At 31.3% G+C, this 12005-nt stretch overlaps 1 protein-coding gene across 1 annotated transcript in view; it reads right to left on the reverse strand.

Moving 5' to 3' along the window:
* The window catches only part of ADGB (androglobin), a 156310-nt gene that overhangs the window by 100990 nt on the left and 43315 nt on the right, over positions 1-12005 (reverse strand). The window contains 5 exon segments of the mRNA XM_032407707.1: positions 919-1013; positions 2577-2717; positions 4286-4515; positions 6978-7064; positions 9613-9752. Coding sequence (XP_032263598.1) covers positions 919-1013; positions 2577-2717; positions 4286-4515; positions 6978-7064; positions 9613-9752 — 693 coding nt within the window.

Here is a 12005-nt window from a genome sequence, read left to right on the forward strand (position 1 = left end):
TATATTTAAAAATGATAGGAAACCCATACATGCCATGCCACTACTAAATTTTATGTGGTCAAATACTTAACATCATGGAAAAAAATTAATGATATAGTGTCAAGTGAAAAAGCTGGCTTCCAAAATTTAATAAATTCATAACATTTAATTCCACTGTGTAAAAAAAGTATATTCATATATACACAGAATATATGCACAGAAGAAAAAAATCAAAGGGTATATCCCAATATATTAGCATTGCCTATGTCTAGGTATTTATACTATGAATATTTTCATTTCAATGCCTTTGTGTACATTTTCTAAATTTTCTCTAAATTGTTAGACTTATAAGAAAAAATCAATTAACATTTTTTGTGTGTATTATCTAAAGATTACAAGGAGGTTATAATAGTAGTTTGCCAACTGTGGATGTCAGTTCATTTAAATCATCTTATGTTAAGAAAATATTCATGATCTGTTTATGGAAAGGGAATTTATTATCATTTAGATATGTTTACATGATTCTTTTTGAAATATATAACTCATATGCCTTTTCTTTTGCTTAGAATGGAACAAAATGATAATAATACATGAGTCTACATTTTTCTAAACAGGGAATTATTACAATCATCTAAGATAATTTTGAATGTTCCAGGTCCCTGTGTTCAAGTGTCTATTTTTTTAAAGATAAGTAGACTGAAATCCAGGACCAGAATTTTAAATTCTAGTATACCTTCAATGACAACAAATATCTCTCTCCCTCCCTCCCTACCTCCCTCTCTCTCTTACCCATTCACACACACACACACACACACACACACCTCTCTTTCACTCACTATCACACCCTCATACTCACATACACACACACACACACACACACACACACACACACACACACACTCATAAATGGTACTGGGCTTCCTGGCCTTGAGTGCTTACCATTTTTTCTAATGCAAAGATCTTCTTTTCAAATAAATAGAGGGGCGTAAAGGTAGCATATACAACCATGTGAGGAGACTGTGTTGCTGAAGAACCTGTAAAAAAAATATATATCGTGTCATGGAAATTCTCACCAAATTCTCGGTCTGTCAGTAGATCATTCCAGATTGTTCAAATTCCTTAATGGGCATATCTTTGCACGTGAAAAATAGGTAAATGACTGTAAACGTATTTAATAAATGTTAAATATCACATATGCATCTATTTTATAGAACATCTCATTAGTTTTACCTTCATCTTAGTACCGTTTAATTGCTTAAGAAATCATTTTATGTCACTATAAAAAAAAGTTATCAGAAAAACTATAGCTACTAGTCAATGTCACTAGAAGAGTCTACAAATGATTATATTCAAAAGGAATGATTTTAAAATGAAATTTTTTTAGTTTTCATAGATAAAAACTTTAATTTGAATTTAAAGAAGTTCAGAACTTTCTATGTCATTTCAAGAAGAAAGAAAACATAAACTAATCCTTCCACGAAGAAAGAAAACTAAGTCAGTAACTTAGCTGGGATTGCTTTATATGTGTGTGTATATAATATATATATATTTGGCCAGGAAATTCCTATTTATTTATTTATTTATTTATTTCCAGGATCGTTAGCATACAGTGTTATATTAGTTTCAGGTGTACAATATGGATTATTTAATATTTAATGCTCCTGAGCATCACTTATTTTTTTCATATGTTTCTTAACAGACCTGAAATTACTATATTTGATTCAGTATGCTTTTGTTCTTTACAGATTCTGGCTAAAATGGTATAATTTATTTTCCTCTATTGTCTTTATGTTTTATTTAAAAAGTTTGTTTTATTCCTTTACAAATTCAAGCACTAATATTGAACTGTATTAGATATTTATTAAAGAATAATATTTTTAGACTCACAAAATATGCTAGATACAGGTTCTCTCTAGAATAGATTAAAATGTAAAATATACCAAACTTATGAAAACATATTTTTACATTTAAAAATTAAGCTTGTATATTTTTCATGGTGCAGAGACCTGAATTCAGGCATGTATGTATATATACATACACACACACACATATATATACATACATATATAGTTTATATACATATATACATATATATATTTATTTATACAGAGGAAGATATATACTAATATATATTTGCATACACTAATATGTAATTATATTTTATATTTATATAGTTTATAAAATTATACATTAATATTTATGGATATTATACACTATGTATCATATAATATATGTTGTATTTTATGTATTATACTAAATATAACAGTATATAATAGATTATTTGTTATGTGCTAATACATAGCATATACACTTAATTAGTATATGTCTTCCTCCATGCAAACACTTCTGTGACTGTTGTACCATAAAAACTTGGACAACCTTGGCTTCTGTCTCACATGTAAGACTGCCCCCATATGCATACTGATTTGAGAGTTTAACGATTATGGGCAAACTTGAGCACGTTTATTTAGATAATGTCTAAACAGGCAATACACTTTGTATTCCAAAGTGATATTCCAACTTTGTAAACTCCCAAGTTTCCCAACATTTTAGGAAGCAGCTACAATAGCTATTACTCTAGAATACTGAAAGCTTACAATCTGACAGAGACTGCAGAGAGTACTGTACATCTGATGATGGCCTTGAAGCATGAAGTGACCATTTGAATTTTTCTTTTTCCTTTTCTTTTTCTCCATTTTTACTCTTCTTCTTCCCAACATCTTTTGCATCTGCTTTTTCTAACATGTTAAAAAATAGATACGATAAATCTTTTAACTACAAAACCTCAAACTATATTACTTATTCAGTTATTATGTTGAAAAGAAGGCCAAAACAATAGTGTTATTTAAATGTAAAACAATAGCCGCAAATTTCCCAAAACACTACTCACCTCTAATTAGAAACATCAAAATAAAGTAAGAGAAAACTTTGAAAATTGACAATGTACTGCCAAAGACATGATTATTGACTACACATATTTTTTTGCTAAATGGAGATGATCATTTAATATAACTTACATTATATATATTAATATATAATTTTATATATTATATATAATTTTAGGCTAATTTTCTCATTTTAGAATGAGGCTAGTTTTCTCATTCTTCCTACTGCATCATAATTAGAGAATTCTTCCCTAATGTCCTAGACTAAATATGAACTCCCATAGTTTTCTGTATTTTCTTCCAAGGCTCATGTCTTAGTATATGGTTATGGTTTTTAAAATTAAAATTAATGTTAGTCTCTCTCCCTAGATCATAAGCACTAGGATTTTGTTCACCGGATGATCATTAATTCCTGGAACATGTACTGGTATTCTACTCAGCAAATAGTATATCTGAATGGATGGATGAACATATGTTAATTTGTGATACATGAAAAAAGCCTTCTAAGTTCAAATTAATTTGAGATATGCTAGGTAAAACAAATTTAATCAGCCTCTTGTTCTGCTTTCTTTCATAAACTAATTCACATTAGGTCATTTAAAGAAGGGCTTATGATAGGCAGATATCACTCATACACTTGATCTTGGTAAATTCTTGAGAAACATTTATAGTAATAATTTCTGCGTGGTAAATGCTGGTAAATAAGATCTTGATAAGGAACAATTTGGGCAAAATATAAGATTTTATAAAACAAATATTTGAAAGATCATTATAAAAGCTCTTGAGGTATATAAAAAAGCTGAGTATATTCTAGTATATTTAATTTTACTTTACTATAGAAGCATTATTATTCATATGCATAGCTATATGAAATATTTTAGAAAATATAAAATAATTATTCAATATATTTCTCCCTTTAAGATCCTACACTGTAAAATAGCTTGAAATTATTTTATTTTGAAATTTGAACTTCTACCTTACAATAAATGGTCAGCAAATCACAATCCATACTGTGTTTATTTTGCATTTCCTTGGTGGGGGAATAAAAGACAGAATAGAACAACTTTCCCTTTGGAGTTTTGCTCCATTCCACTCTACATATAACATATAAGGAAGTGTGTGTAATGGAAATTGACACCTGATGTCTCTTCCTATGTTAATACTATACTACTTCAGTATCATCAAAATATATAGTTGCCCTTGGTTTTAAAAGACAGCAAAATATGGGATAATAACTAACATCTAGTAAACTACATTACTAGTTCTAAAATCCTAGAAAGATAGGATCTTAATTATTTTCACAACACTTAGTAAATGATAATGACAATAAATAATCATTAAATTCAGCAACGACTATAGAACATTTATATGCAATATCCATATTGAACATACAAATGACATTATAATATAAAATGTCTTACCCTTTGGAGCCTTGTCACTTTTCTCAGGTATCTTTAGTGCTGTCACTGAACTATCAGGTTTGAATTCTTTGCCATCCTTTACTTCCTTGCCATCCTTCACTTCTTTCCCTGGTTCTTTTAATTTGGCATCTAACACAGCTATTTTGCTTTCAGAACTGGACTCAACCGACAGCTTAAATTCAGGCAATATTTCTTTCAAGAGCTCCCATACTTTGTCCATATATCCTGGGCTTAGATAAAACACATCAACATTAATTTCCAAATCATAGAGAAATAGAAAATCTTAACAGACCAATTACTAGCAAAGATATTGAATCAGCAATCAAAACAATCCCAACAAACAAAACTCCAGGCTTCACTGGTGAATTCTACCAAACATTTAAAGAATAATTAATATCAATCCTTCTCAAACTCTTTGGAAAAATATAGAAGGAACACATTCTAACTCATTTTATAAGGCCATCATTACTTTGATACCAAAACCAGACAAGGACACCACAAGTAAAGGAAATTACTGACCCAAATCTCTGATAAACATAGAGGCAAAAACCCTCAACAAAATATTAGCAAATAGAATTCAACATACATTAAAAGGAAATATACCATGAACAAGTGGGATTAATTCCAGGGATCTAAGTAAGTATGATTCAACATTTGCAAATCTATGTGATACACCACATTAACAAAATGAATGATAAAAATCATAAGGTCATCTCAATAGATGGAGAAAAATATTTGACAAAATTCAACATCCATTTATGATAAAAACTCTCAACAAAGTGGTTATTGAGAGAACATACCGCAACATAATAATGGCCAAATATGACAAGCCCACAGCTAATATCATACTCAATCAACTGTGAAAATCTAAAATATTTTCCTCAAGATCAGGAACAAAACAAGGATGCCAACTCTCACCATTTTCATTCAGTATTATTGCAGGTCTTAACCAAAGCAAGTAGACAAAAAAGAGAAATAAAAGGCATCCAAATTAGATAGGAAGAAGTAAAATTGTCACTATTTGCAGAAGACATAATATATGTAGAAAACCCAAAAGATGCCACCAGAAACTATTAAGCCAATAAATGACTTCAGTCGGGTTGCAGGATACAAAATCAATATAGAAAAATCTGTTGCATTCTATACACTAAATGAATCATCAGAAACACAAATAAACAATCCAATTTACAATCGCCTCAAAAGGAATAAAATACCTAGGAATAAATTTAACCAAGGAGGTGAAAGACTTGTACAATGAAAACTATAGGACGTTAATAAAAAGAAGTTGAAGATGACACAAATAAATGGAAAGACATTCTGTGCTCATTGACTGGAAGAATCAATATTGTAAAAGTGTCCATACTACCCAAAGTCATCTACAGATTCAATGCAATCCCTATCAAAATTCTAATGACATTTTTCACAGAAATAGGAAAAACAATCATAAAATTTGTATTGAGCCACGAAAAAACTCTTATAGCCAAAACTATTGTGAGAAAGAACAAAGCTGGAGGCATCACACTTCTTGATTTCAAACTATGTCACAAATCTATAATGATCAAACAGTATGCTATTGACATACAGACACTTAGATCGATGGAACACAATAGAGAACTAAGAAATAAACCCAGCCATATATAGTCAATTAACTTATGACAATGGAGTCAAGGATACACAATGTGGAAAAGATAGCCTCCTCAAGAAATGGTGTTGCAAGAACTGGACAGCCACATGTAAAAGGATGAAACCAGACCGTTATCATACACTATACATAAAAATCAGTTCATAATGGATTAAAGACTTGAATGCATGGTTTTATATGGTTTTACCATAAAACTCCTACAGAAAATATAGGCTTTTTGATGTTGGTCTCATACTGTTTTTTGTTTGTTTGTTTGTTTTGGATTTGACTCCAAAAGCAAGGGCAACAAATGCAAGAATAAAAAGTAGGGCTATATCAAACTGAAAAGCTTCTGTTTATTTGAACCAAGCAACAGCTAGTTTATCCTGCTGAAAAGATGCTTCAGATGGTAGAATCCAAGTTACTGGGGGCTGAATTCAATCTCCTCTAACCTGGACCCTTTGAGAATGGCAGATTCCCAAAATGATTCAAAGATTGGAGATGATCCAAATTGATAACTGTGCTATGGATTTGATCTTCTTGTAAAAACCAAACCACTCTGGGCTTCAGTTTCCTCATTTGTAATGACATATACCCAGCTGATAAGGCCATATGAATGATTAAATAATATTTTCAGGACTGTGGTTTTTAATTAGAAATAATATATTAAAGTGCCTAATGCCTAATAGGTGTTTCATTATTATTAATTATTTCCTAATATGTGTGGTTAATTAAAAGTCACCTTTATGTTTCTGTACTGAATAAGTGTAGTACCTGTATAGGTATAAAGGGACACATGCAAATATTTCACCATAATAAAGAATTAACATTGCTTTCATATTTGTAATCCAGATATTTAAAGATTAAATTCACAGTCTTTTTAAGGAAACAGAATTTATTCTGAAATTCTCAAGGAATTTTATAGAATACTATAAAATAGTATTTTCACAAACATTTTGTAAAATGTGTCATTTCTTGAAATTTTCTTAAAGATTAAGAATGTTTTAGTTTAAGAAATATTACTGGGGAAGAAAGAAAAAAATATATGAAGAACTTAATTGTAAAACCTACTGGAGAGAGATCACTTCTGGTAGCCATCCTGTAAGTGCATGGATAACAGTGAACTCCCCTAGGTCTCTCCTCTCTGCTATATGAATGCTAAAAAGGCAAATGCACAATAGTATAGTTAGTAACATTTGAAAACAGACAGGTATATAAAGACTAGGAATCTTTAATAAACAGTGATATCACAATAAAAAATGTAGGAGTCATAGTGGTTATATATTAGAATACAAGAAAATACTATTCCAACAGCCAGATGATTTGTTTTGTTAAAGAGCTTAAAGAGATCCAAAGATAAAATTACATGTTTATTTTAAAAACATGCTATAAGCCTTATTTTAAAAAGATATATATTAATATTCATGTCATATACACAAAACATATGCACATATATAAAATATGTAAATTTAGGTGCTATATATTTTATATATTCAATATACTAACATGTTCTTTAAAAAAATAGAAGTGTCTTTTATCTTTCTGGTTTCAGTTATTATCCTAAGATGCCTATGAGACTGTGTATTAAATCAGTCTCATACATGGCAGGTCAAGATGGGCATCAGATATCCCTAATTAAATCCTTAGATAATTTCAGAGAGACTAGAAACATCTTTTATCCTATACAAAAGAGTAGATCTGCCACCATAGCATAAAGTCAAATGAGACTGTGAATGACCAAATATCACTCTTCCCATTTTAGTCCTTTTGTTTTCTGAAGTGATTAGTCTATTTACATTAACACACATAAATGTCGTACCCCTATTGCGGCCAGGGGTCACAACTTCAGTCCACCATGTGCCAACAGGGGTGATTGATGGTATTGACCATATGTGTCCTTTTTCAGAAAGAAATCTTACAATCTTAGTCACATGCTCTATCATTTATAAACTTACATTGGTTTGCTGTTTATAGATTATGAATTTTGATGTGTCTACATATGTCACAAATAACAAAAATCTCTTGGAGTAGTTCACAGTCTAGTCTAAACTCCTCTGTGGATAATCTTATTTAGGAAGCAACTGTGCAAACTTCATAAAGATAATGTTCCTTCCTTTGCATAGCTCACAATGATATTGACATAATTACTACATATTAATTGTTAATGTAGAAAGCTAAAACTCATATGAAAATAATTGCTATATACTATAAAACCTGAGAAAAAATGTATAGACAAACATAAATTGTACCACACAGTTTAGGTGTACACTAGAAAGCCTCAGAAATGTCTTACATTTAGTCTGGTCCTTTATTTCCATGCTAGATTTATCTATTTTTTAAAATAACAATAATCTTATTTCTTAGGTTGCTATAAAATTCTACAGAACTGTAGCTTTAAGAAAGACAAAATGCCACTCCAATTTTCCAGGTCACAGGTTTAACACTTCACTGATATTAATTCAGCTCTAATTCTCAGAACTTCAAGTTAAGTCTGAGAATTAGGAACAAGAGGAATGTTATTTTCTTTCAAAACAAACATAGCTGTCACCAGTATGAATACTTAGTACTATTCAGCTACCTAAAAAGATCTGGGCTAAGTTCTTTTTAAAAAATCATTGAAATTAAGAGTTGTGAGCTGGGTGAAACAAATTCCAAACAGAAAATTGAGGGTTGGTGAGAGAAAAGAGAGATGACAAGGATGGTGGTAGGAGTAGCTGGTTTTGTTGTGTAGCCTTGGAAAAAAAAAAGAAGGGGAGACAAAAGAAAATCCACAAAAAGCAGAGCTGGCTTCTGATGGACAAGGGTGTGTTTCCTGAAGGGAAGGAGGCTGAGCTTTGAGACAAGGGCTAAAGTGGTCTCTGTTAGAGCATGTGGGTTTTCCATTGAGAATGAGGTGCTGTCACACCCTGCAGGAAGGTGAAGGGTATCAAATTCAAGCCAGTGCAGTGTATGTGAGAATTCTCCCACTGAGCAATGATACGAAGTTGCCACGCCTTTGCAACTTAAGCATCTAAACTATTTTTGCATGGCTAGGGTGGGGATGGATTGACCTAGGGTCTCCATAGGTGGAAGCCAAGAGAATGAACACGGCAGACACGTCTCATATACGTTGATGCACAAGACATGCAGGAATGGAAGACGCAAGCAGATTTCACAAGAGTATTGAAGCAAATATGAGTAGTTTTCATCACGAATGTATTAAAAGGGACCAATGTTACCAAAAATATGAGGAACATATTGACATCCCTCGGAAGAGTTCAGGTTTTCAAGATTAGTAAATTATTGCTGCATATACAGAACGAAAACTTGAACTGGATTCCAGGATATATTATTTGGCATTTAGATGAACCAATATTTCCCCCTACAAAACAACTTCTTTCTCACACTAAGCTGAAACATTACTTTTCATGATTACTTGCCATTCATCCTAAGAAAGCATTGGATATAGAATAATTTTTGAGTATTTTCTCTTGGGAGAATATTGTCTTATTGCTGGCTAACCCAATATTTCAAATTAGTGGTTTTGGCATATTCATTTTTATATCAGAACATTTACATTGTTTGGAAAGAAAACTCCTTTAAATTGATTTAAAAAAATAAAGATATGCAATATATCTTGCAATATATCTTGTGATAGATGTATAGCTGTTTGTCGTTTGTCTTTTTGTTTTTATATAAGTGAGTGATCATTCTTCCTTCTACATACTCAATATTTGCCAGTTTAATGATAGCTTTACACAGAAGCATTGGCCAGAGTTCAAATTCATAGGTTGTGGCTGGAAGCAAAAGATTGTTGTCTTCATCAAAAGGCAGAAAGTCATCAATAGTTATCTTTCTCCAGCAACCCTAAACAGGAGAAGAAAGGAATGCATCAGTGACTTACATTATTTTCTCTCATCCATTATTGTACAGCACTGATGTGACTCTTTACTGTTTTTTAATTTTACCTTAGCTTCTTACATCTAAAAGCCTGGCATACTGGTTTTCAATACTACTGTGGCTCAGAATTTGAGTTGATTGTTTTATTTAATGTCAGAACATCCCTATCTATATCAACAGTGTCACTATTTCTGACGTCTTGTAAACACATTCTTGGGTGCCCTATCCTACATAATGTAGTCAATTAAAGTGTTTCAAATAGCAGAACCAAAACATTATACAGCCATGGATAAGTTTGGCCATAATTAAATAACTCAATATAGTCATAACATAAATTCTCCAAATATAAGTAATTATTATTTATCCTGCTAGACTCAGTGATATTAAGCTTCCAATTACCAGATTGCTTCTAATCCTAATTGAAGATCTAATTCTTAACATGAAGTTAATTAATACTTTATTTAATAAAATCATGATATATTTTCCCGTATACATATTACTTCACAATTAAAAGTTTAAGACAAATGATAACACTAATGATTATGAAGTCAAAAAACTATATTTTTTTAAATTTTGGTTTTACATGCAAAATTTTATCATGGATTTATTCTTTTGCCCAAGAAATATTTTCAGCAGTAATGCAAACATTGTGAACTTAAAGATCTGCAAAACACATGGCCTAACCCATTGCACTGCTTACAGTCTAGTGAGGGAAGATATATATGCAAACAATATCAAACATAATATTTTCAAAGTGTTCTAGGACTAGAAAAGAAGGTGTGACAAATATTGGTTGTGGAAATCTTCACAAGAAGGTAACATCTGAACTAAAGATTCAAAGAACAGTCTACTTTTCCCAAGTAGATAGGAGCAATAGGATGAAACATGGTTTCTTTGCATGGCACATGTAACTCTGAACTCATATTGCCTTCTTTAGTGGTTGCATGTCTTTCTTTCTTCCCTAAGAGAGGAGATAGGGCAAGACAGGGTTAAGGCACAGGTGTTTAGCCACTCTCTCTTCTAATTTCAAATGATATGACCCAAAAGAATACCCAAAGAAATAAGTCAGACACAAAAGGACAAATATTGTATACTTCTACTTATATGACATATCTGGAAAAAAGCAAATTTGCAGAGAAAAAAGGCATGATAAAGGTTACCAGGGACTGGGAGAAGAGGGGGATGAAAAATTACCATTTAATAGGTACATACAGAGTTTCTGTTTGGGATGATGAAAAAGTTGTAGAAGGAGATAGTCTTGATGGTTGTACAACCTTGTAAAAATATGTAATGCCTCTGAATTGTATATTTTTAATGGTCAAATGCTAAATATTACATCATGTGTATTTTACCACAATAAAAAAACTAATAATAACAGTTCCCTTTCTACACTTTAATTCTCAAAAAAAAGTTTTGGAAGGAACCAACAGATCCCTATGAAGGAAAAGTTTTAAGCCGACATAGGAACTTAAGTTAAACCATTTCAATAACAATCATCTGCTTCCAGCTGACCAATAACATATTTCAATTGAGAATGCTTGATTACTAATGTAAGGTCTAAATAGACGAACTGCATGGTATGTGATTGCATCCCAAAAAAGCTATTATGAAAAATAACTGGGATAAGTGTTCAATACTACATATCTAAAACATCATTTAACTAGACATAACAATTTTCTTAGGAATTTTTATGATTCTTTGATATTAATATGTGGGTTGGGTTGCTTCCTTAAAGTTTATGAAGAAATTAAATATTATATATACAGGGGCACCTGGGTGGTTCTGTCGGTTAAGGGTTTTTTCCTTCGGCTCAGGTCATGATCTCAGGGTCCTGGGAGCCACATGTCGGGCTCCCTGCTCAGAGGGCAGTCTGCTTGTTTCTCTCCCTCTGCCTCACCCCCTCACTCGTGCTCATTCTCTCTCTCAAATAAATAAAATCTTAAAAAAATATATTAGATATAAATATATAATATAATATATAAATATATAATATAAGTATTATATATGAGATGTCATCATAGAACATTGAATTTATTTATTTTAGTCCTTACCATAGAATACTGAAATATTTTTACAACTTTTTTTTAACTGCATGTAAATGACGTATATTGGGCAGTTTTTACTGAGTTTACTGTGTTAACACCACGTAAGTTTAAATGACTACCAAAATGTTTTATTACTTAGCATGCTTATGAAGAAGGATGCCTCCTTTATTAATAT

The sequence above is a fragment of the Phoca vitulina genome, unplaced genomic scaffold (genome assembly GCF_004348235.1).
Source record: "Phoca vitulina isolate PV1807 unplaced genomic scaffold, GSC_HSeal_1.0 scaffold9, whole genome shotgun sequence".
NCBI classification, from domain to species: Eukaryota; Metazoa; Chordata; class Mammalia; order Carnivora; family Phocidae; genus Phoca; species Phoca vitulina.